The following is a 27,795-nucleotide window of genomic DNA, read 5'->3' as shown; positions in this document are numbered from 1 at the left end:
CTGCAGCGTCGCTTAATGTGACGGTACCTTTACTCTATGGAGCCATGCACATGTCCGATTTTTCAATTGACCAAGTCTGTCTGAGGAAAAAAATCGCAGCATGCTGGAGTTGCACCCATAAATCAGATCCCATTCAGCCATGCAAGGCAATGAGTCCGTGGAAAAAATCAGAGCGCCCTCGGATGACGTGCAGTGTGGGCTGAACGGAGTTGGAATCTGATTCATGCTCACCGTGGATAGGGCAGCATGAATCAGCTGTATGGTTCCCTTTAAGCTTGGTTACATGTACCTTATGTATGGTTTGCCCATATTGAAGTCTACCTGTTACAATGAAGATGGCAATTTTAATTTATCATTTATGGCAATGTAACCAGTCACCAAGGATTGAGTATCCCTTATACATCTATATCTCTGTGCTGAACAAAGGTACACCAGAACCGTCACTCGTTTTTGTGAAACTTTACGGTATGTAATGGAACAAAGAAATTAAATTATTTACCTAGACATTATTCATGTATACAGATATATCATTAATATACTTAGCGCTGAATATGGAGGATGGGTGCATTCTTCATAGCAGAGATACAAAATAGTGTAATCTAACAAAGAAAAAAAAAATGAAAGCGGCACTCACCACCAAAGCTTATCTTGTTTATTTATTCGTTAATAAGATTAAAAGGCTGATAGGATCAAAATTAGCAGGAGTGGACACAAACAGGACATGGCCTTTTTGCACTCTCTCTTGTGCTTGATCAACCTGATAAATTTTATTTGAATTCTTGGAAAAATAAAGAAGTTAAGCTCTGGTGGTGAGTGCTGCTTTCATTTTTCCTATTTTTGATCACAATGATAGATTGTTTATACTAGCTGCACACCACACATTTGAGCTAATATGATATCCTCTCCAACACTCCACATCTTGTAAAAATACGATAAGGATTTAGGTCTTGTAGGCTCTGCTAGTGATTTTTGAATTTATTAGAAGATTTAAATTAGACGTTTCAGATTTTGCTTGGGTCAAAATGTTTACTTATCCCCTACACATTTTCAGGATTCATTTTCACTTTTTTTGATAACATTATATTATTTATGGAGTCCAAATCCCTGTGAAAAGTCTTGTGATCCATTAAAAATGGCCAACCTGTTATGTGCGTCCTCTCATTAGGTGACCGAGCGTAGCCACATAAATTGCCTCTTTGATATATTTGCTGTATTTCATAGAGTAAATAAATGTTAATTTAACATTGATTCCTCTACTTTCCTCACATCACATGTGTATCAAGGCATTTTAGCTCCTTCTCCAGACAATGGATGGGTCCACAGCAGTCATTATTAGAGAAGAGAGCACGTTCAAGAGAACTTGTCATATCCCCCTTTTTCCGATGACCCATATTGACTGGTATCATCTGATATGACAGTAAGACCATATTACAAATCTTCATTAGGTCCCATTACATCATTGGGGGTCTTGAAAAAGTATCTGGAGCCTGATACCAGGGATTATAACTATTCAAGTAAGAGGAAGGAATTGGGGTAGTCTTTGTAGTTGAAGAAAAGTCCCAACTCGGGGGAACATTGGGAGAAGAAGGAGAAAGTGAAGATGAGGTGAGCGCTTGGTCTCCATCCTGAATACTAGAACCTTGTTTTATGATCTTCTTGTACTTGGACCTCTTATTCTGAAACCATATTTTCACCTATAATAAAGGGAAGACAGATAAACATCAGTTGACATAAAACATTTGGAGCATCATCATCATAGGCGATAGGAGTCTGCATGTGATGTCCAATTATAGATTAAGAAAATCAGACCACACTTCTAAAGATATATCAGAAGTGCTCATTTTAAAAACGGCTATCCATAGCTGAAACTTCATGTCCCCAGTTATATTTTGAGTAGACGCAACTGAGATGATTAACAATCTATATGACCCTACTGATATTTCTTGTCTACCACAACGTAGATTGCAATGCAACTAAAAGTGGACACATGTTCTTAACACATGCAGAGGACCTCAGAATCACCTCCACTGGTGGGTCCAAGGACCTCAGTCCAACACCTGTGCAGCCCTGTCACCATCTCTAATTCTAACAACCACTGGATCTTTCATTGTTTTTAGACACCTTTAAATATTATCTAGAAACCTTTGCTCCTCACCTGTGTCTGTGTTAGGCCAAGCTGTGCCGCCAGCTCTGCCCTCTCTGGTAGCGCCAAATACTGAGTTTGTTGAAACCTCTGATTTAATGCCTGTAGTTGTAAACTGGAATATATTGTGCGAGGTTTTCTAATTTTCTTCCCTTTTCCATTGATCCGGATTTCTCCATTTTCTATGACCGTTGATTTCTCCAGCTCTGAGAAGACAATTGACAAATGATAAAATTATGTACAAGTAATATGATTTGTGCTTAGTCAAAAAGGAGAACATTTTCAAATTGATGGATCTTATTCTTTAAAGCACAAGGAAAGAAATAGTAACTTAAGATGGCGGGTCAAAATACGGACAGTGAAGTTGAATCTGAGGACATATTGAAAATCGACCAAGATGGTATCAGTCATGACCTCAGGCTTTAATACTAAAGAAAGGTGCCTTTCCACAGAATGGAGAGTGAAATAACAGATACAATTACCCCCAGCCTGACTGGCAATGACTATAGCTATTCATACATGAAAAGTAATCCAAAACCAAAGTAATTTTAAAAAATGGAGTTCTCAATAAACATCTGAGACTGGTCTATGTGGATGAGGGGTGGATAGAGGCATCTCTATCTGGTCACTGAAGTTTTAAATGTTTATATCCATCTTTCGAAGTTGTAAATAGATTACTGATTGGAGGGTCCAACAGCTGGGACCCCTGAGAACTGGGATCACATCTAAATGGAGTGTTAGCCAGACATGAGCACCAACTCTTCATTCATTGCCTGTAGGACTATCTCCACCAATCCTATAAAGAATGACTGGCATAGTGATGCACATGTCCACCCATCACTCCATTCAGATTCTTGTGATCGGTGGGGATCTGGGACCCTGTCTGCAAATTCTAAACATGGGAATAACACACCCTCTGGGAACCAAAACACAGCTACTTATACCTGGTCCATTCATGTACATGAATGGTCATTCTTTTAGTGGCTACAGAAGGCGAATTTATGCCTAGCTAGATCTTCCACTTATAACAACAGCTGATGATCCCTGATAGAGATTTCTGAAGCTGAAACACTAAAATTCAGCAGAAAAATTGGGTAGTAGTGATGAGATAAGTTGTTATGAGATTTCTTGGCTCATCTGACAATGTCTACCATAATTAATGTCATAAAATTAAGAGTTTCTGTAATGACGGATGTATTTCTTCTGATAACCTGTAATTATAATTCACATAAAATGTAGTATCAATATTATTTCAGCGGGTCATGGAATTTACTGTACGATGAAAAGATTGTAATTGTAAGGTAAAACAAATAGTGATTGCTTTGAATGACAATCCTATAACCAATTCTGGTTACCGTATACACTCGAGTGTAAGCCGAGATTTTCAGCCATTTTTTTAGGTTGAAAGTGCCCCTTTCAGCTTATACTTGAGTCATTACCAGGGGGTCGGCGGGGGAGGGGGAGCGGCGGCTGTCACATCATACTCACCTGCTCCCGGTGCTATCCCTGCTTCTCCGATGTGATGCAATGGTCTCTGGGCGCCGGCAGCTCTTCCTGTGTTGAGTGGTCACATGGTACTGCTCAATAAAGTAATGAATATGGAAGTGACTCCACTCCCATAGGGGTGGAGCGCATATTCAGTACTTTAATGAGCGGTACCAGTGACCGCTGAACACAGGAACAAGCTGCCGGCCCGGGACGACGGAGAAGCAGGGACCGCGCCGGGAGGGTGAGTAAAACGGTGGAGGGTGAGCATTGCGATATTCACCTTTCCCCGTTCCACCGCCGGGCTCCGTCTCCGCATCCTCTGGCTGTGACATTCACGTCAGAGGGCGTGATGATGTGTTTAGTGCACGCCCTCTGCCTGAACAGAGAGCCGGAAGACGGAGCAGCGCACGACGGTGGAACGGGGACAGGTGAATATTGCAAGTGCCGAGGCCTGAGCGACGAGAGGTATGTCATTTTTTTTCATCGCAGAAGCAGCATATGGGGCATAATCTATGGAGCTTCTTATGGGGTCATTAACCTTTGTGCAGCATTATATGGGGTATAATATTCTATGGAGCATCTTATGGGGCCATCAACCTTCGTGCAGCATTATATGGGGCATAATATTCTATGGAGCATCTTATGGGGCCATCAACCTTTGTGCAGCATTATATGGGGCATAATATTCTATGGAGCATCTTATGGGGCCATCAACCTTTGTGCAGCATTATATGGGGCATAATATTCTATAGAGCATCTTATGGGGCCATCAACCTTTGTGCAGCATTATATCGGGCATAATATTCTATGGAGCATCTTATGGGGCCATCAACCTTTGTGCAGCATTATATGGGGCATAATATTCTATGGAGCATCTTATGGGGCCATCAACCTTTGTGCAACATTATATGGGGCATAATATTCTATGGAGCATCTTATGGGGCCATCAACCTTTGTGTAGCATTATATGGGGCATAATCTATGGAGCATCTTATGGGGCCATCAACCTTTGTGCAGCAGCATATGGGGCATAATCTATGGAGCATCTTATGGGGCCATCAACCGTTGTGCAGCATTATATGGGGCATAATATTCTAAGGAGCATCTTATGGGGCCCGCATTAGCCTTTTGTGCAGCATTGTATGGGGCATATTTTAATATGGAGCATTTTATGGGGCCCATTATGAACTGTATGGAGCATTATATGCTTCAATATGGATATTCAAAAACACTGATGTCTCAATCAATTTTACTTTTATTGGTATCTATTTTTATTTTTGAAATTTACCAGTAGCTGCTGCATTTCCTACCCTAGGCTTTTACTCGAGTCAATAAGTTTTCCCAGTTTTTTGTGGCAAAATTAGGGGTCTCGGCTTATACTCGCGTCGGCATATATTCGAGTATATACGGTAATTACTATTTATAATCATATAATTTTTTTAAATAAAATATCTACCTAGGGATAAAATTAAAGATGAACATTTCTTCACTTGAATCACAAAAATTTACAGGATTTAGCACTAATTGCAATGCCTCTTCAGTTATTTTCATTACAAATGTGACTATGCATATTAACAGAGCACTGAAAAAGTTTGCTAGGCTGGGAGGGCGCTGTTGCATTAAATTCTATGGAAAGTGTTTTCCATCCACAGTGGTGAAAAATCGTACTGCAAGTTTAGTAAATATTTGAAAGAAAAATCAGATGCAGCTTAGGCCTCAAGTAATAATAATCTTTATTTCTATATAGCGCTAACATAGTCCACAGCACTTTACAGTTTTGCGCACATTATCATCACTGTCCCGATGGGGCTCACAATCTAAATTCCCTATCAGTATGTCTTTGGAATGTGGGAGGAAACCGGAGAACCCAGAGGGAACCCACGCAAACACAGGGAGAACGTACAAACTCCTTGCAGATGTTGTCCTTGAAGGGATTTGAACCCAGGACTCCAGCGCTGCAAGGCTGCAGTGTTATCCACTGAGCCACCGTGCTGCAACACTTAAGTTAGAAATATACAGCCATTTATAATTGTATTCCTTCTAATACTTTAAAGGGTTAGCTTTTACATTACTTTAAAGGGAACCTGTTAGGTCCCACATGCCCTCCAACCCAGCAGCATTCACATACAAGTGCTTTTAGCTAAATTAGAATATCATCAAAAAGCTAATTTATTTCAGTTCTTCAATACAACATTTGAAACTCATATATTACATGGAGTCATTACAAACAGAGTGATCTATTTCAAGTTTTTATTTCTGTTAATGTTGATGATTATGGCTTACAGCCAATGAAACCCAAAAGTCATTATCTCAGCAAATTAGAATACTTTATAACACCAGCTTGAAAAATTATTTTAAAATCTGGAATGTTGGCCTACTGAAATGTATGGTCAGTAAATGAACTCAATACTTGGTCGGGGCTCCTTTTGTATCAATTACTACATCAATGCGGCATGGCATGGAGGCGATTAGCCTGTGGCACTGCTGAGGTGTTATGGAAGCCCAGGTTGCTGTGATAGCAGCCTTTAGCTCATCTGCATTGTTGGGTCTGGTGTCTCTCATCTTCCTCTTGACAATAAACCATAGATTCTCTATAGGGTTAAGGTCAGATGAGTTTGGTGGTCAATCAAGCTCAATGATACTGTTGTCTTTAAACCAGGTATTGGTACTTTTGGCAGTGTGGACAGGTGCCAAGTCCTGCTGGAGAATGAAATTTCCATCTCCAAAAAGCTTGTCGGCAGAGTGAAGCATGAAGTGCTCTAAAATGTCCTGGTAGAGGGCTGTGCTCACTATGGTCTTGATAAAACACAGTGGACCTACACCAGCAGATGACATGGCTCCCCAAACCATCACTGATTGTAGAAACTTTACACTAGACCTCAAGCAGCTTGGATTGTGGCCTCTCCACTCTTCCTCCTGACTCTGGGACCTCGATTTCCAAATGAAATGCAAAATTTACTTTCATCTGAAAACAACACCTTGGACCACGGAGCAACAGTCCAAACAGAGTGATCTATTTCAAGTGTTTATTTCTGTTAATGTTGATGATTATGGCTTACAGCCAATGACAACCCAAAAGCCATTATCTCAGTAAATTAGAATAATTAACAAAAACACCTGCAAAAACTTCCTAAGTGTTTAAAAAGGTCCCTTAGTCTGTTTCATTAGGCTCCACAATCATGGGGAAGATTGCTAACTAGACAGATGTTCAGAAGGCAGTCATTGACACACTCCACACGGAGGGTAAGCCACAAAAGGTCATTGCTAAAGAAGCTGGCTGTTCACAGAGTGCTGAATCCAAGCATATTAATGGAAAGTTGAGAGGAAGAAAAAAGTGTGGTAGAAAAAGGTGCACAAGCAACTGTAATGACTCTATATAATATATGAGTTTTACTTTTTGTATTGAAGAACTGAAATAAATGAACTTTTCGATGATATTCTAATTTTGTTAGAAGCACTTGTATGTATTACTAAAATCCCTACCTAAACAGCACTGTATAATGGCATTCAATTAAATCCATATTTAAAAAGAGAATTTATAATCTCTGTTTTTCTTATGCTAATTAAGCCTTTGACTAGTGGATGGGACATTAGAGTCCCCAGACTAGTTGGCCCTCTTTGAATATTTTCACACTTTTGTGGGCCTGATTACATGATTTGCAAGAGGCGGCCTCATTGCTAGCTCCCTGCAATTCTCGGAGGGAGCGCATGGGGGACAGGTGACAGGTTTGCTTTAATAATTGCATTGACAAAATGACTGTGTGACACCTTCTAATATATAAATATTACAAATTCACCTCCAGCACTTGCTAATTATACCTTCCTCTTGGTCCTTACATGTTCTTATAGGGAATCAGTCAGCAGGTTTGTGCTATGTAATCTCGCAGCAACATGATGTAGGGACAAATAACCTGATTCCAGTTATGCATCACTTAGTTTACTGGGTGAAGAAGTTGTGACAGTTTTTCTCTGCTTCAGATCTAGCAGATCTCAGAATGCTGAGCTCTGTATAACTCCGCCCACACCACTGATTGGCCGCTTTACACACTATATATTGCCAGAAAGCTCTCAAACTACATAGTATCAACCTGGTGACATATTCCTTTTAAAATTAATTGCAATAAATGCCTAAATACTTAACCCATCTGTCGGAAAGACCCAAAGATCTTAGTGATCTGCTATCAACTCTCCCAGAGCCAGCAAGATGCAAGCAGAGGATTACTATGTGATGATGTGATGACCATGTGATCATTTTTTTTTTATTTAAATAGATTTTTATTGACAATATAAAGAAGAACATCAGAATGCCATTTACATTACAATATGTTACATACACATTTTCTTATTTTAATAAACCCCAACATTACCCCTACAGCCCCCCTCCCCCATAAGACAGCTCATTCCCAATCTGCACTCCTCTGAGGCCATCTCTGCCTCGGGTAATTTACCCTTATCCAGGTCTTAAGAAACCCGACTTTTATTACTGACCATGTGATCATTATTATACATTATTATCCAATATATGATTATGCTGCTCCACAGTAAGCAGAGGTAGGCAATCACCTATGGCATTACCCCCACTGGGGGTTGAAGGCAGCTTGAAAAAAAATCATTAATTTTGCGGTACGCAGCACTAAGATATTGGCAAGTCTTTGAAAGGTCAGTACTCACATCTCAGCACCTTCTTTACAATAAAGGCGGTTTGATGAAGTAATTGTCCCGCTTGTATCAATCAGAAAAACCCTGGTCCAGTAGATGCCAAGGCAGCTAGTAGACAGGGCCTTGCGGGATCGTCAGAAGAAATGTATGTAGAGTTGATTTACAGTACTCAGCCCATTAGCTATGATGGTAATCTGTGGTTGCTGGACGGGAACCCTGAGAACCACCTCCTACCTGATGGCATCCAAGGCTCTTCTTCTGCTGGCTTGGCGAATCACAACATATTCATCACACCACAACGATCACATCACGCTCTGGCATCTAATTAAAAGAAGAGCCATGGATGCCGGGAGGAAGGAGGTGGTTTTCAGGTCTCCCATCCAATGGCCATAGATCCCTGGCATGCTTGATGAACCAGGTCTTGCAAAATGATTTGCATCAACTCGTACTCGGGGTACAGTTGCTAATTTGAGGTTGGGGGAACAGTTGCTAATTTTATATTCAGGGGCACATTAGTTAATTATGTATATTTATGGGGCATATCATTTACCTTGGTGGTGCATTGTGGTTCAAGCTTGAGGGGTATTTGTGTATTCAAAGGAACATACCTTATGTGACAATATGTGACAATATTATTTTAAGGAGTGTGGTATGCGGATTAGCTGTAGTGGTGACAAACCAAAGGCACTTGGACAGTAAACTTTGCAGAAACAAGTTGTGGCTGGCAGAAGTAATTATGAGGGTCAGGAGCCGGTGGAGAACAGAAATAGAGTGATACTAGAGTTGGTGTTACCTGTAAAGTTCTGCCTCTGCTCAATGTAAGGTCTGAAAACTGATGATGAGTGATAACATTCTTGTTTCTTGTTTTTGATACAACGTCCAGCATAGCCTTACATTTGTAGAGGTTATACTGGGAGATATAGTTTTGCTTGGTTCAGTCTTATTTGGCAAGTATACACACGTCTGTATAAACCTGGATTTTGGCGATCACTTGGATATTTTCCTTCCTACCCCTACACCCCTTATTACACAAACAGTCAGCCCTTCATATTATTTTATATATGATATACATTGTAGTTCCTTAATATTATAAGCAGTGTTCTCCTTTATTATATAAAGTGTAGTACCATAATGTTGTATATGGTTTAGTCCCTAATTACCACATACGACAGGTGACTTCACTGTGTCATTTTTATTTGGGCCTGGACTGTCGTATGAATATATTTTTGGGTGTAATGAATTGGGTCATATACTGTGAGTGAAAAGGTGGATGTTGAAGGGAAGCATTTTGTTCAGTGCATCATATGCGCCACTTTTTCTTCTGAAGATGGGGAGTGCACATCATCTCATCAGCCTAGGGCACCAAAATACCTAATCCCAGTCCTGTGCTGTTTCCAGTATTGTGAGGTGGAGCAATGATAGATTTGTTTGTCTGACCTTTAATGTCTCCAGTACAAGGTAAATTGATTTATGGCTACAGTAAAAAGGAGCTATGAAGAAGTCTGTAGAAGTCCAGGTCATAAAGGCCACCACAATAGGAGGGAGCAGGAATGTAGAAATTCTGCATTGATCAAGGTAGCAGTTACTGTTGGACGGAGACGTGACCTATCGTAGGTGATGCGTCCAGTGATCAAGAACATATACTTGTCACCTGAGCACAGGTGTAGCTGTAAGACATGCGGTGGTAGCAGCCCACCTAAGCCATAGTGCTATGTAGGGGCCTATTGGCTCTCTACCAATAAGATACCAATACTACCAATATCATAGTTGGGGTGATTACAGATTTTTCATCATGGCTCAGGAACACTCAAGGCCATTCAATAGCATTCTCGGATCTTGGCGTGACCAGTTTGGTTGTGGCCAATATTTTTTTTTTTCAACAGCTTTCTACAGTTCACATTTAGTAGCGGGAAGCTGGAAATGTGATAATGTTAGTAATTAATCTTATAATTTTACTGATAAGTTGGGAAAACCCTGTTTATGGTTTTCCTACTTTTCAAATAGCACATTCCGCAAACAATATACATCTGAACCGCATCCTAATAAGAGGCACTCCTGTAGCACAACCTCCACTTCTGACATTCCCACAATTACGGTATACACGCTATATAAAAATAAAGTCCTCTTAGGCCCTGTGCAGATATATATATATGGCCCACCCTATAGATAATTCACATATTAAGCCGCACTCCCAGCGGCTTCATCCAGGGTGAAGAAGCCAGATGAAGCCACTGGCGAAACGTGCAATGGATAAAGCTCTGTAATCCAACTGGCTTTCTTTATTTGGGTACATGTTCTGCATACTTTTTACTTTTATTTTTATCGGCCATTATGCTCTCTATTGTACATGTTATTGGTGAATTGCACTTGCACTTTTGCAGTATGATGACTTATTGATATGTCTGCACAGTATGCTATTTTTCTTTACTTATTTCGACAGCACATTTGGTTCATCCATTATTTCTTCTTGTTCTTTTGAAGGTGTAGTTGTTCTGTTTGTAATGCATATTTGATGTGTTTTCCTGTATTAATAAAGCACTGTGCCCTGCATTTGGAGGAGACAAACCCTTAGCTTATGCAAGTTTTGGAGGTTAAGCTGTCTATTGAGAGTCACTGGTCAGAGAAGTGTGCTTGTTGGATAGCCCAGTTACGCACGATAAATATGGTTAAAGTTGCTTTTTGGCCAGCTTCCCGCTACCTAGGGTCAGTCGCAGAGGGCATGAGCAGCAGGCGGAGCTTTACGTCTGACGCAAAACCTATGACTTGTAAGTGAGGGATGGACATATCACACTATACAGTATGTTGCCTCAAGCATAGTAAGAGAGGGAGATTGCCTCTGTGACTGTCTTATACAGGGTTGCCTGTAAGAGGAGGAGGACGTAGGACCCTTTTAGTGAGTTTCCCCCGTAATGAGACAGGGGAGGTGTAGTATGCCGACCAAGTTGTCTCGGTGGCATCAGAGAACCGAAGTCACAAGAGAAGGTGAAGAGAAGCTGATTCCAGTGAGTGTGATGTGTCACCAGCTTGGGCAGGTGATGGACACCTGAAGTGTGCTAATGAACAAAAAGGCCAGACAAGCAACAATGGACCCAAGAGAGACTACACTGAGAGTCTGAAATATGGGATGAGGAAGTCATCCATGAGGTGGGCCGGTATGTGTGTGGGTTCTGTGACCAGTGTCTAGCCAAGAAGAGATCCAAGGTTAAGATCAGAAATATTTTTTGCAATGTTTAATTAATCAAGCCTTAAGAAGAATAAAGTTTAGCCACTGTTTTAAAGATTATCTATTGTCTGTCCTTCCACACTAGCCAAAAAGGAAAATACTAGGTTCGACCTACACAGTGTACACTGGGACCACCACACTCCATTCAGCGGTCCCATAAAACCACCATCAGTAATGTGCTATTTATAAGCTTGTTATCTTCTCACATAATAGAGAAGCCGTTATATATTAGAGCTTTTGTGTGGCTGTTACCTCTACATCCCATATAGCTACACGCCTGACTCCAGTCAAGCACAAGGCATTGTAAAAAATGAGGACTGAGCTGAGATGTAGTTCTTAGTGGTGGCCACTATACGGTGTAAGGAGCTATGGTGTTCTGACCCATACACCACCGCTGCAGCCATTAACAGTTGATCAGTGGGGGTGCTAGGTGATGGACCCCCACAGATCTGATATTGATGACCTGGTATAGTTGAGAACTACTTTATCTGAAACGTAATGCAAGAATTTTTTTTAAAATTGTGTATCAGTGATAATACCAGGAGAGTTATGTGAAGAAACACTGACTCTATTTTTATGGTGTTTGGTAGTAGACTTCACAATCCGCTGAGTATTGAACAACAGCTTTGGGAATTGATAGGCTCTTGTTAAACCTGTAAAGATTGCAAGAATTATGAAACCTCCTTCCACTCTTAGGGTACCGTCACACTATACGATTTACCTACGATCACGACCAGCGATACGACCTGGCCGTGATCATAGGTAAATCGTAGTGTGGTCGCTGGGGAGCTGTCACACAGACAGCTCTCCAGCGACCAACGATGCCGAGGTCCCCGGGTAACCAGGGTAAACATCGGGTTACTAAGCGCAGGACCGCGCTTAGTAACCCGATGTTTACCCTGGTTACCAGTGTAAAAACAAACAAACAGCACATACTTACATTCCGGTGTCTGTCCCTTGCCGTCTGCTTCCCGCACTCAGTGACTGCCGGCCGTAAAGTGAAAGCACAGCACAGCGGTGACGTCACCGCTGTGCTCTGCTTTCACTTTACGGCCGGCAGTCACTGAGTGCGGGAAGCAGACGGCAAGGGACCTGACGGACACCGGAATGTAAGTATGTACTGTTTGTTTGTTTGTTTTTTTTACATTTACGCTGGTAACCAGGGTAAACATCGGGTTACTAAGCGCGGCCCTGCGCTTAGTAACCCGATGTTTACCCTGGTTACAAGCGAACGCATCGCTAGATCGCATCGCTAGATCGGTGTCACACACACCGATCTAGCGATGACAGTGCGAGATCCAGCGACGAAAGAAAGTTCCAAACGATCTGCTACGACGTACGATTCTCAGCAGGATCCCTGATCGCTGCTGCGTGTCAGACACAGCGATATCGTAACGATATCGCTGGAACGTCACGAATCGTACCGTCGTAGCGATCGAAATGGCAGTGTGTGACGGTACCCTTAGCCATCTTCATCTTAAAGACATTGTCTCGTCTTAAGCTACAAGCCTGCAGTGACTTTATGTGACTGCAAATTGCCTCTTCTGAGAAAAAGAGGACTTAAACTCTATAGCGCCAACTGTTGGAAGTAGTGATCCTACAAGTCACAATCAACTCTTTAACGAGTCGTGAAATATGACTTAGGATAAAAGCCAAATCAGTATCTCAATTCGCAGACACGGTGTTTCGGGCTGTTGGCCCTCGTCAGTGTGAAGCATGAGAACTGATTTGGCTAGGTGAGAGGCTCTGGACTGGGGTCTAAGGGGTATCGTTTCTCCTTATGGAGAGTGACATACCATCTCTGGCTTGTCAAGGTAAGGAGGCTTATTCACCCTGCAATACTCCTCTGGGAAATATAATATGCAAATTGCCTCTTCTGAGAAAAAGAGGACTTAAACTCTATAAGATTTGTGAATCCTCACGTCTTGCTCATTGTGAGGATTCTCCGGTGTCAACATGGGAAAGTATGTGATAGGCATACTCCAGGCCATAATGCGGATTCACAATCAATCCATCAGGCAAAAAGAAAGCAAGCAATAAAAACTAAAATGAAAATAACAAACAAGCTACTATATATAAATATGTTTAAAACATAAACCATTATAATTATAGGCTATTTCATTGGCAAAAATAATGATAACCTTTCAGCTGTCATTCCCTATTCCATATTTTTATGTAACTGGAGTCTAGTGACATTCTCTCTCCCAAGTCACACTTTATTAGAAGTGAATGGAAAAAGTAATAAAAAAAACATTTATGCAAAGTTTGACTATTACACAACAGTTCAAATTTTTACTAAAAGTGTTGTCACATCCAACTTCTGAGGTTCTTCAGCAGCTAAAGTTCATATTATGCACTGATTTGTAATGTCATATTAATGCACACCTCAGCTGCTGCAGCTCTTCTTTTTTGAAAATAATAGATCAATCAGGGAAGAATAGATCTCTCCTTGCTCTCAAAAGGAGTTTCTCAGAATTGTGAGGACTTGTATAGTCATGAAACTCCTTAGTGGCTTCTAATAAAGTCTTATTATTTACAGTCAATATCACATATAATATACTTATAGATTGAAATACAGTGTGTCCATAAAGTCATGGTGCACTTTTGACCAGTCACTGGAAAGCAACAAAAAACAATAGACATGTGAAATCTGCTCCAAATAAAAGAAAAACTCTCCCAGTTTCATACCTATTCAGTGCAGTTCGATGTGGGCTCCATTTGTTGCCCTACACACATCCAAACGATAGTGAAGTTCTTGCCACACACGGGTAAGGATGTCTGGTGTAACAGAGTGAATAACGTCTGTGATTCTCTGTTTTATGGAAGGTCGCCTCATCGCTAAACACAATCTTCCTCAAAAATCTTGCATCATTGTCGATCTCATGAAGCATATCTGTAGCAAACACGCATCATTTAGGTCTATCCGCCAGTTTGATATTGTGCAACAGCCGCAATTTGATGATGGCCTACCAGAACGGGGTTTCTCCATCAAACTGCCAGTTTCCTTCAACTGCTTATCCCACCGAGTAATGTTATTCCTATGTGGTGGCGCTTCGTTATAAATGCGCCGATATTCACATAGCACTTTAGTCACAGATTCGAATTTAGGGAGCCACAGAACACACTGAACTTTCCTCTGTACCTGTTGTGAATTCTGTTGTCGGGCTCCCTCCTGTGGTCATGAATGGTACTTCGGCTGGTTCTGTCCATGGACTTCCTCTGGTGGGTGTTTCTGAGTTTCCTTCCACAGGTGACGAGGTTAATTCGTTAGCTAGCTGCTCTATTTAACTCCACTTAGATCTTTGCTCCATGCCACCTGTCAATGTTCCAGTATTGGTCTAGTTCACTCCTGGATCGTTCTTGTGACCTGTCTTCCCAGCAGAAGCTAAGTTTCAGCTTGTATTTCTTTGGTTTGCTGTTTTTCTGTCCAGCTTGCTATTTTTTATTGTTGTCTTGCTTGCTGGAAGCTCTGGGACGCAGAGGGAGCGCCTCCGCACCGTGAGTCGGTGCGGAGGGTCTTTTTGCGCCCTCTGCGTGGTCTTTTTGTAGGTTTTTGTGCTGACCGCAAAGTAACCTTTCCTATCCTCGGTCTGTTCAGTTAATCGGGCCTCACTGTGCTAAATCTATTTCATCTCTGTGTTTGTATTTTCATCTTTACTCACAGTCATTATATGTGGGGGGCTGCCTTTTCCTTTGGGGAATTTCTCTGAGGCAAGGTAGGCTTATTTTTCTATCTTCAGGGCTAGCTAGTTCCTTAGGCTGTGCCGAGTTGCATAGGGAGCGTTAGGCGCAATCCACGGCTATTTCTAGTGTGTTTGATAGGATTAGGGATTGCGGTCAGCAGAGTTCCCACGTCCCAGAGCTCGTCCTTTATTATCAGTAACTATCAGGTAATTCCGTGTGCTCTTAACCACCAGGTCCATTATTGTCCTGACCACCAGGTCATAACAGTACAGGTGGCCCAAAGTACTAATGCATCTCAATAGAGGGATAAGAGAAGTTCTGAGACCATTTCTTTTTCTTTGCAGTGTGTTTTGTCTCTCTTTTCCCCTTTACCTCTGGGTGGTTCAGGACACTGGTGTAAACATGGACATTCAAGGTCTGTCCTCTTGGATGGATAATCTCACTACAAGGGTACAAAACATTCAAGATTTTGTGGTTCAGAATCCGATGTCAGAGCCTAGGATTCCAATTCCTGATTTGTTTTTTGGTGATAGATCTAAGTTCTTGAATTTCAAAAATAATTGTAAATTGTTTCTTGCCTTGAAACCTCGCTCCTCAGGTGACCCTGTTCAACAAGTAAGGATCATTATTTCTTTGTTACGTGGTGACCCTCAAGACTGGGCATTTTCCCTTGCGCCAGGAGATCCGACATTGCGTGATGTTGATGCGTTTTTCCTGGCGCTTGGATTGCTTTATAACGAACCTAATTCAGTGGATCAGGCAGAGAAAATCTTGCTGGCTCTGTGTCAGGGTCAGGATGAAGCGGAGATATATTGTCAGAAGTTTAGAAAGTGGTCTGTGCTCACTCAGTGGAATGAATGTGCCCTGGCAGCAATCTTCAGAAAGGGTCTCTCTGAAGCCCTTAAGGATGTCATGGTGGGGTTTCCCATGCCTGCTGGTCTGAATGAGTCTATGTCCTTGGCCATTCAGATCGATCGACGCTTGCGTGAGCGTAAAGCTGTGCACCATTTGGCGGTACTATCTGAGCATGGGCCTGAGCCTATGCAATGTGATAGGACTTTGACCAGAGCTGAACGGCAAGAACACAGACGTCGGAATGGGCTATATTTTTACTGTGGTGATTCCACTCATGCTATCTCCGATTGTCCTAAGCGCACTAAGCGGTTCGCTAGGTCTGCCACCATTGATACGGTACAGTCAAAATTTTTATTATCTGTTACTCTGATTTGCTCTTTGTCATCCTATTCTGTTATGGCATTTGTGGATTCAGGCGCTGCCCTGAATTTGATGGACTTGGAGTATGCTAGGCGCTGTGGTTTTTTCTTGGAGCCCTTGCAGTATCCTATTCCATTGAGAGGAATTGATGCTACGCCTTTGGCCAAGAATAAGCCTCAGTACTGGACCCAATTGACCATGTGCATGGCTCCTGCACATCAGGAGGATATCCGCTTTCTGGTGTTGCATAATCTGCATGATGTGGTTGTTTTGGGGTTGCCATGGCTACAGGTTCATAATCCAGTATTGGACTGGAAATCTATGTCTGTGTCCAGCTGGGGTTGCCAGGGGGTACTTGGTGATGTTCCATTTTTGTCTATTTCGTCTTCCACTCCTTCTGAAGTTCCAGAGTTTTTGTCGGATTATCGGGATGTATTTGATGAGCCCAAAGCCAGTGCCCTACCTCCTCATAGGGATTGCGATTGTGCAATTAATTTGATTCCTGGTAGTAAGTTTCCTAAGGGCCGATTGTACAATTTATCTGTGCCAGAGCACGCCGCTATGCGGAGTTATATAAAGGAGTCCTTGGAGAAAGGCCATATTCGCCCGTCGTCATCACCGTTAGGAGCAGGGTTCTTTTTTGTGGCCAAGAAGGATGGTTCTTTGAGACCTTGTATTGATTACCGCCTTCTTAATAAAATTACAGTCAAATTTCAGTATCCTTTGCCGTTGCTGTCTGATTTGTTTGCTCGTATTAAAGGGGCTAGTTGGTTCACCAAGATAGATCTTCGAGGGGCGTATAATCTTGTGCGTATTAAACAAGGCGATGAATGGAAAACAGCATTTAATACGCCCGAGGGCCATTTTGAGTACCTGGTTATGCCATTCGGGCTTTCTAATGCTCCATCTGTGTTTCAGTCCTTTATGCATGACATCTTCCGAGAGTACCTGGATAAATTCCTGATTGTGTATTTGGATGATATTTTGGTCTTTTCGGATGATTGGGAGTCTCATGTGAAGCAGGTCAGAATGGTGTTCCAGGTCCTTCATGCGAATTCCTTGTTTGTGAAGGGGTCAAAGTGTCTCTTTGGAGTCCAGAAGGTTTCATTTTTGGGGTTCATTTTTTCCCCTTCTACTATCGAGATGGACCCTGCTAAAGTCCAGGCCATTTACGATTGGACTCAGCCGACATCTGTGAAGAGCCTGCAAAAGTTCCTGGGCTTTGCTAATTTTTATCGGCGCTTCATCGCTAATTTTTCTACTGTTGCTAAACCGTTGACTGATTTGACCAAGAAGGTTGCTGATGTGGTCAATTGGTCTTCTGCAGCTGTAGAGGCTTTTCAGGAGTTGAAGCGTCGTTTTTCTTCTGCCCCTGTGTTGTGCCAGCCAGATGTTTCGCTCCCGTTTCAGGTTGAGGTTGATGCTTCTGAGATTGGAGCAGGGGCTGTTTTGTTGCAAAGAAGTTCTGATGGCTCGGTGATGAAGCCATGTGCTTTCTTTTCTAGAAAGTTTTCACCTGCTGAGCGTAACTATGATGTTGGTAATCGTGAGTTGTTGGCCATGAAGTGGGCATTCGAGGAGTGGCGTCATTGGCTGGAAGGAGCCAAGCATCGCGTGGTGGTCTTGACAGATCACAAGAATTTGACTTATCTTGAGTCTGCCAAACGGTTGAATCCGAGACAGGCTCGATGGTCGTTATTTTTCTCCCGTTTTGATTTTGTGGTTTCGTACCTTCCGGGCTATAAGACTGTGAAGGCTGATGCCCTGTCAAGGAGTTTTGTGCCTGACTCTCCGGGTGTTCCTGAGCCGGTGGGTAATCTCAAAGAGGGGGTCATTTTGTCTGCCATCTCCCCTGATTTGCGGCGGGTGCTGCAAAAATTTCAGGCTGATAGACCTGACCGTTGCCCAGCGGAGAAACTGTTTGTCCCTGATAGATGGACTAGTAGAGTTATCTCTTAGATTCATTGTTCAGTGTTGGATGGGCATCCTGGAATCTTTGGTACCAGAGATTTGGTGGCTAGATCATTCTGGTGGCCGTCTTTGTCACGGGATGTGCGTTCTTTTGTGCAGTCCTGTGGGACTTGTGCTCGGGTTAAGCCCTGCTGTTCTCGTGCCAGTGGGTTGCTTTTGCCCTTGATGCATATTTCTATGGATTTTATTTCGGATCTCCCCATCTCTCAAAAGATGTCGGTCATTTGGGTGGTTTGTGATCGCTTTTCTAAGATGGTCCATTTGGTACCTTTGTCTAAATTGCCTTCCTCCTCTGATTTGGTGCCATTATTTTTCCAGCATGTGGTTCGTTTACATGGTATCCCGGAGAACATCGTTTCTGACAGAGGTTCCCAGTTTGTTTCGAGGGTTTGGCGATCCTTTTGTGCTAGGATGGGCATTGATTTGTCTTTTTCCTCGGCTTTCCATCCTCAGACAAATGGCCAAACCGAACGAACTAATCAAACTTTGGAAACATATCTGAGATGCTTTGTTTCTGCTGATCAGGATGATTGGGTGTCCTTTTTGCCGTTGGCTGAGTTCGCCCTTAATAATCGGGCCAGCTCGGCTACTTTGGTTTCGCCGTTTTTCTGCAATTCTGGTTTCCATCCTCGTTTCTCTTCAGGACAGGTTGAGTCTTTTGACTGTCCTGGTGTAGATACTGTGGTGGATAGGTTGCAGCAGATTTGGACTCATGTGGTGGACAATTTGACATTGTCCCAGGAGAAGGCTCAACGTTTCGCTAACCGCCGGCACTGTGTGGGTCCCCGACTTCGTGTTGGGGATTTGGTTTGGTTGTCGTCTCGTTATGTTCCTATGAAGGTTTCCTCTCCTAAGTTTAAGCCTCGTTTCATTGGTCCGTATAAGATTTCTGAGGTTATCAATCTTGTGTCATTTCGTTTGGCCCTTCCTGCTTCTTTTGCCATCCATAATGTGTTCCATAGGTCGTTATTGCGGAGATACGTGGCGCCTGTGGTTCCATCCGTTGATCCTCCTGCCCCGGTGTTGGTTGAGGGGGAATTGGAGTATGTGGTGGAGAAGATTTTGGATTCTCGTGTTTCGAGACGGAAACTCCAGTACCTGGTCAAGTGGAAGGGTTATGGTCAGGAAGATAATTCCTGGGTTTTTGCCTCTGATGTTTATGCTGCCGATCTGGTTCGTGCCTTTCATTTGGCTCATCCTGGTCGGCCTGGGGGCTCTGGTGAGGGTTCGGTGACCCCTCCTCAAGGGGGGGGGGTACTGTTGTGAATTCTGTTGTCGGGCTCCCTCCTGTGGTCATGAATGGTACTTCGGCTGGTTCTGTCCATGGACTTCCTCTGGTGGGTGTTTCTGAGTTTCCTTCCACAGGTGACGAGGTTAATTCGTTAGCTGGCTGCTCTATTTATCTCCACTTAGATCTTTGCTGCATGCCACCTGTCAATGTTCCAGTATTGGTCTAGTTCACTCCTGGATCGTTCTTGTGACCTGTCTTCCCAGCAGAAGCTAAGTTTCAGCTTGTATTTCTTTGGTTTGCTGTTTTTCTGTCCAGCTTGCTATTTTTTATTGTTGTCTTGCTTGCTGGAAGCTCTGGGACGCAGAGGAAGCGCCTCCGCACCGTGAGTCGGTGCGGAGGGTCTTTTTGCGCCCTCTGCGTGGTCTTTTTGTAGGTTTTTGTGCTGACCGCAAAGTAACCTTTCCTATCCTCGGTCTGTTCAGTTAGTCGGGCCTCACTTTGCTAAATCTATTTCATCTCTGTGTTTGTATTTTCATCTTTACTCACAGTCATTATATGTGGGGGGCTGCCTTTTCCTTTGGGGAATTTCTCTGAGGCAAGGTAGGCTTATTTTTCTATCTTCAGGGCTAGCTAGTTCCTTAGGCTGTGCCGAGTTGCATAGGGAGCGTTAGGCGCAATCCACGGCTATTTCTAGTGTGTTTGATAGGATTAGGGATTGCGGTCAGCAGAGTTCCCACGTCCCAGAGCTCGTCCTTTATTATCAGTAACTATCAGGTCATTCCGTGTGCTCTTAACCACCAGGTCCATTATTGTCCTGACCACCAGGTCATAACAGTACCGTCCACATCTCCACTCTCATGGAAAACCACACAGCTGGCATAAGCTTGTTGTTGCATGCTGTCACAGACCTGGCAGTGTATTAATCAGAGTTCAGTTTATAAGGGGTTAATCTGACTGGGGCTCAGCAACAGCTTAGGCCTCTTTCACTCTTCCGTTGGTACAAGTCTGTCGCAATGCGTCGGGCCGACGTACCGACGGACGTTGTGAAAGTTTTGCACGACGTGGGCAACGGATGCAGTTTTTCGACACATCCGCTGCCCATTCTGTAGTCCGGGGAGGAGGGGCGGAGTTTCGGACGCGCATGACACGACAGACAAAAAAAGTTCACTTGAACTTTTTTGTGACGACAGTCTGCCAAAACACGATGGATCCGTCGCACGACGGACGCGACGTGTGGCCATCCGTCGTGATCTGTCGCTAATACAAGTCTATGGGCAAAAAACGCATCCTGCAAGCACATTTGCAGGATCCGTTTTTTGCCCAAAACAACGGATTGCGACGGATGCCAAACGACGGAAGTGTGAAAGAGACCTAAAATGAGTTTGTGTTATTTGATTGGTTCCTGTTATCTCTCCTCATGAACAGGTCTGATATGATTGGGCCAGAGAAAGGGCGCCAAAATGTAAACTATAAATAGATCCTGTGACTGGTCAAAAGTGCACCATGACTTTACGGGCACACTGTATAAGAGATAGTAAATATATAAAATATATTCGTGTATTCATATATATGTACACAAGTGCCAGGTGTAAAATATTCCAGCTCTAAACACTCCTGACTAGTTAGTACTACATTTCCATAATCTCATCTTAATTATACTTTTGCCCGTTATCCAAGAAGTTTGTTTTCTAATGCAAATTAAATTCTCAGAAATCCAGTGAACTGTCAATGCGCTAAACCACGCAACATGCACAGGACAGAGCAAGAAATGTCAAGATAAGTCATTACTATACTGTGACTGGAAGGATAAAGCTACATGGAAAAACAGTAGATATATAGACAGACAAACAGACAGATAGATAGATAGATAGATAGATAGATAGATAGATAGATAGATAGATAGATAGATAGATAGATAGATAGATAGATAGATAGATTATGGATAGATAGATAGATAATGGACATATAGATAATAGATAGATTATAGATAGATAGATAATAGATAGATGATAGATAACAGATAGATCATAGATAGATAATAAATAATAGATAGATAGATAGATAGATAGATAACAGATAGATAGATAATAGATGGATAATAGATAGATGATAGATAGATAGATAATAGATAGATAGATAGATAATAGATAGATAGATGAATATATAGATAGATAATAGATGATAGATAGAAAGATAGATAGATAGATAGATAGATAGATAGATAGATAGATAGATAGATAGATAGATAGATAGATAGATAGATAATAGACATATAGATAATAGATAGATTAGCTCACAGGGGAACAATTTGAAAAACATTTTCTGTTGAGTTAGGTTTTTGAGCTGATTTATACTAAAATTGGCATGCTGATTCCAAAAATGTAGTCAGTTTTTTTCTAGCACGTCAAGTTTTTCCTACACAACTTACCTGCTAGAGAAGCACAATTGCACTGATATCTGTAATAAGACTTCTTATCTGATTACAATTCGACTCATATAGAGCTACGTGGCAACTTGTAAGAGTAGTCACAACTTTGTCATGCCTATTTCTTATATATTTCATTTTTTGTTCATATTTGTACTATTTAAAAAAACAACAACATTTTTTAGGTACAGTAGTTTACATAGTTTTGAGAAGACAAAAATCCTATAGTTCAAAAACTTGACGTGATAGAGAAAAACTGAGATCATTTCTGGATTCAGCATCCAAAAATTAATTAAGAACAGTTGTCTGACCTAACTCTTAAAAAATTGTGTTCCCCAGTGAGATAGATAGATAATAGATATATAGATGATAGATAACAGATAGATCATAGATAGATAATAAATAATAGATAGATAGATAGATAGATAGATAGATAGATAGATAATAGATGGATAATAGATATATGATAGATAGATAGATAGATAGATAGATAGATAGATAGATAGATAGATAGATAATATATAGAGAGATGGATAGATAGTTAGATAGATGAATATACAGATAGATAGATAATATATAGATAGTAAATAGATGATTGATAGATAGACAGATAGATAGATAGATAGATAGATAGATAGATAATAGACAGATTGATAGATGATAGATAGATTGATTGATAGATAATAGATAAATAGATGATAGATAGAGAGATAGATAATAGATAGATGAATATACAGATAGACCGATAATAAATATATGATAGATAGATAGATAGATAGATAGATAGATAGATAGATAGATAGATAGATAGATAGATGATGGATAGATAGATAGATAGATAGATAGATAATAGATTAAAAGATAGATAGATAGAATGAATAGATAGATAGATGATAGATAGATAGATATATAATAGATGGATAATAGATAGATGATAGATAGATAGATAAATAATAGATAGAGACATGGATAGATAGAGAGACAGATAGATAGATAGATGAATATACAGATAGATAATATATAGATAGTAAATAGATGATAGATAGATATATAGATAGATAGATAGATAGATAGATAGATAGATAGATAGATAGATAGATAATAGATAGAAAAATAGATGAATATATAAATAGATAATAGATAGATGATAGATAGATAGATAGATAGATAGATAATAGATAGATTGATATATAGATAATAGATAAATACATGATAGATAGCTAGATAGTTAATAGATAGATAGATATGAGATAGCTAGATAGATAGATGATACATAGATTGATAGATAGATGATAGATGATAGCTAGATGATAGATAGATAGATAGATAGATAGATAGATAGATAGATAGATAGATAGATAGATAGATAGATAGATAGATAGATAGATACCGTAGATAATATATTAATAGATAGATATATAGATAGATGATAAATAGTTAGATAGATAATACATAGATAGATAGATAGATATAAGATAGATAGATAGATAATAGATAGATAATAGATAGATAGATAATAGATATAAGATAGATAGATAGATAGATGATAGATAGGACACATATGGTATTACTTAAGCTCACAGAATAATTATTGGTCCAGTGTAACAAGTAACAAGCAATAGTAATGGAAATCAACCTATATAAGCATCATAAATTTCATAAACATGAATTTATCACCTGGTAAATCACTTCTGCATACAAAACAATATTAACAATCTCCAGGCCATCATATTTGTTTCAGGGCATAACCCACAGTGCTGCCATTGTTCTGTGCCATACTGAGTGAACATTTATTGGCAATCACTCTGTGTAAACAGGCTATTACTATGTTGCATCACAGAGAGTAAGGTATAAATACTTTACTCATTTTCATACACAACCAAATTTCTTCATATAAGTTGAATTAAAGTACGATTTAAAGATCTTAAGGACTACAACTCACAGCAATACTTTTAGGTCCTGTCCTGCCAGTATAGACATTTACAAATCGTGCATAGTCTGAGGGACTACACAACACAGTGCACACATGGCAGGCAGAAGTCACATCTATGCAGACCTCTGCAAAGGACATATGTTCTGGAGGGGACTTTGTTCGTCTCCTATGGTGAATAATATCGCTCTATTGTGCCAAGGTACTGTAACTTCAATAAGTGAGCACATAGAATCGTAACAAAGTGCTATACAATGAACATGTATATGCATAACAGTACCATACAGTAATTAAATAACAGCTATAAGTATAATTAACACTTGGTTTCTCCCTGCAAAAGTTTTAATAAATGCCCCCCTTGCCCTTACAATACTTTACTCACACCAAATAGCTGACATTGCAATTATAGTCCTTTCATAAATAGTTTTACAGAAAGTAAAAAAAATCAGATTAAATCTCACCAAATAATTTATAATGTGTTATTATTACCCCATAGTAATTAGAATAATGTGTTATTGTAATGTGAGTATATAGGGCACACTTAGTTACTCATGTATTTAGCTGTAATTTATACTATATTATTGCCAATGTGTGATGTATTTTAATAAAATGGTGTCCACCAACCTGGGTCTTCATGAAGTCTTCCGCCTTGACTAATTGTGCCACTGTAGTGCTGGTAGCTAAGATAGGGGTTCCCATTATGATGCCCATGAGGATTAGGTACAGGTGATGTTGGGTATGGGTAAGGGAATGATCTTCCTCCATAGGCCGACACCCCTGAAGAGAAGAGTCCCTCATGTCCAGTAGAGTGGAAGCCATGTAATGATGCGTAATGTCCATGTGCCAAGATTGGAGAATGTTGTGGTTGAGGAGAGGATGTTGGTCCATGGCCGTAGTCTAGAAAGGCTGACTTTGATGGATCCAGGAACGTATCAGTAATAGAGGTCATTTCTGATAGAAGAGGTCACTTGATCCAGGTTCATGTCAAACCATGTGGTGGTGGTGACCCAGGATGATCAACCTCCATCTCATACCTTCTCCAGTCATCAAGCTTTACTTCCCTGTCAATAGTCAAGCACTGTACCTCTAGCAAGTCAGCTCTGCCAAACTCCAGGAGCCGCCTCCAACATTGTAATTGGTAGGTACTTCTCTTGATGTCACCGATTCTTCCCCAGGGAAGCCCTCATTAATATAATTAGCTCTGTGTGCAAGCAGCTGGTTGAATGAAAGCTGCTCACAACCTGGTCTGTTGTTCTGCAGGTTGTAACTTGCTCCAACTGTCTGATCAACAAGAGAAGACGAGGGGAGGAAGGAGAGAGCTGCTCTGCAAAACAACCAAGTGTACATACAAATCTATAGGGTTAGGGAATCAAGTCATATGGATGTTCGTGTCATCCGTAAGGGACATAAGAAATAAAGACTCCAGTAGTCAACTCTTCCCATAGGTGCAAAATTCAACTGAAATGTGGCTAGTCAGACATCATTAAGCTCAGACTAGCCGCATTAAATCTACAACACTCAGCATAGTTACCTAGCCTCAGTAATGTGTAATGAATTTTGAAAGACAAGAAACAATGGCACAAATATATCAGTTGATTTTGTGAGTCTATGGATACATATAGTTGAAAAAGACCTGAGAGTTTCATTAGGCACTCCCTGTGCCACCATTTGGTGCCACTATAGTTTTACCCCAGAAGCAATGTCTCCACTGGAGAATACCATCCAAATGGACATGACTCTTTTTCCTCTATGTATAGTTCTTAAAGAAAAGTTTCTCAGTAACAACAGTAACTACCATTGGTCACAAATACTTGTAGTCTACTAAAAACCATGTGTGAAAAGTAAGACTTATAATCACAGTGTATTGTAGCCATCACTACTCTGTGGAATAGAACCATTGGCAGAGGTAAATCTGAATTCTCATGAGGGCAACACGTTAGGAAATAATTGATCTGTGATCTTCAGACAGAAAGCTTACTAAACAAATTGTGCTGGTGAAAATAGTCCTGGGCTTTGCCACATAAGCAACTCAATATCTTTGTCCTAGTTGCTATCACAGTTCCTTATGACAGAGACAATTGAACCAAGTGATAGCATTAGTATGAGTAGCCTTTGAGTGCTTGTAAGAAGAGGGACCAGACCGGGGATACCTCTCTTGTGCCGGGTCCGGAACTGTCGGGGCTGTCTCTTCTGTTGTCTGGGGGAAAGTTTAACAACCCGGACCGACCTTTGCACTTGACAGCAGGGGGCGTGACTAAGCTATAAAGGCCAGAGCGTGCGCGGAAGCAGTCAGTCCTGGCGGGAACAAGCAGCACGCAGCAGGGAACAGTTTGTGGTCCGTCCTCTGAGCACCGTGACATTGCAGGCCCATGCGATAGACCCCCTGTGACCAGATACAGAGACTTTGACAAGAAATGTGCCATTTGCCTGGTGGCTCCTCCAGCTGAAGGTGCTAATTGCTCCAGGCCAGTAAATTCTGCGCACGTACCGCCTAGGAAGGACAGGGTGATACTCATCGGGAACTGTGCCTCATCTCACCCGCTTATATCTGTCGAGCTACATTAAGCTCCGATGGAGTTGGAGATTGTATTTCATACCGCACAATGAACCCTGGACCCAGGACCCTGTCCAAGGCGCCAAGGACCCGCCATCACCACTGGAAATCGGATCATCAACACCTTCAGGACGACACTGGACTCATCAAGCTCTAACTGCGCTGGCGCCACCATTTGAACCTAAGACTCTACAGTCAGGAAGCCGCTGGACTGATAAGTTAACCCTTAAAGAACTGCTTCATTACTTATTGTTGTTGTTTAACTCACCCTGCACATTATTTGTGTTAATACCACCTGCTGTACTCCTATTACCCCTTCCTCTCCCTGCGTGGAGTAACCTCTTGTTCAAGTAAAATATAGTTAACCCTTGCTCTGCCTCCTGTCCATTACGGCATCCCCCAACCTGCTCACATGCTCATGGGTACAGAGTAGCTATGCGTATAATAGAAAAAGTACCCAATAGGATATTGACTATTTGACCATTTGGACCATACAAGAAAATCCATAGCACTATTGGGCTCTTGGGCACACATTGTAAGTGCTGCGTTCTCCTCAAATCAAGTTACCTCCAACTTCAAGCATAGCAGTTGGTAAGAAGACCATAATTACCAACCTGCATCACTCTTAGAATGAACCCTTCTCAAAACACGTACAAGTTCCAGAGATTTGACTCTCATCTAGCATACACAGACAAAGTATCCTGTGGATATTCCATACATGTCTGAGTTCAATGGGAGCAGCGTAATTCTTAATTTCCCCAGTGGAGGCACTGCATGGAAATTACTCTTTTTCTTTCGGTTCATTCAGATTAAAAATGTCTGCTTCTTGTCTCAAAAGCAAACCAGGATCTTCACATGTCATTGGTATTTGTTGTGCTAGAGATCCAAAGCTACACCACGTGAGTCTCACATAGTTTCCTTTCTTACATACTTTTCATAGGGGCATTTGTCCATTCCTTACAAGGATCCTCCTGGAAGTGGTTGTCAATGCCCATTCTTCTAAAAACATGACTCCGCTGCCTAAGAGGTGAGCTGGCCAAAGCCATATGGGAAATACTTTTCTGGCTAGTACATATTTTTCCACCATCAACATGGGAAGCCTGGGTTGGCTAAGCATGCTACGAGTCGACCTTTTAAACTGTCATGAGGTCACTTGGCTGCCCGGATGGATGAACCTTTCATGCCTTCGTTTTGGGCAAACACATTAATAAATTCTGCCCTTTTGCAGCTGTTTGCATCGGAAAGACAGTATGATCCACCCCAATGTTAAAC

General features: G+C 41.4%; 1 protein-coding gene across 1 annotated transcript; it reads right to left on the bottom strand.

Annotated features, from left to right (window-relative positions):
• Positions 1 to 25,039, bottom strand: DLX4 (distal-less homeobox 4). The gene is made up of 3 exons (XM_069751442.1): positions 24,594 to 25,039; positions 2,156 to 2,349; positions 1 to 1,694 (listed from the first exon to the last, which is right to left on the bottom strand). Exons 1-3 carry the CDS (start codon positions 24,916 to 24,918, stop codon positions 1,452 to 1,454), a joined length of 762 nt encoding a protein of 253 aa, XP_069607543.1. The 5' UTR covers positions 24,919 to 25,039; the 3' UTR covers positions 1 to 1,451.
• Between the last annotated feature and the right edge of the window lie 2,756 nt (positions 25,040 to 27,795).

Source organism: Ranitomeya imitator, chromosome 2 (genome assembly GCF_032444005.1).
Source record: "Ranitomeya imitator isolate aRanImi1 chromosome 2, aRanImi1.pri, whole genome shotgun sequence".
In the NCBI taxonomy this organism is placed as follows: Eukaryota; Metazoa; Chordata; class Amphibia; order Anura; family Dendrobatidae; genus Ranitomeya; species Ranitomeya imitator.
Note: the sequence above shows the minus strand (reverse complement) of the source record. Positions and strands in the feature narration are given on the sequence as shown.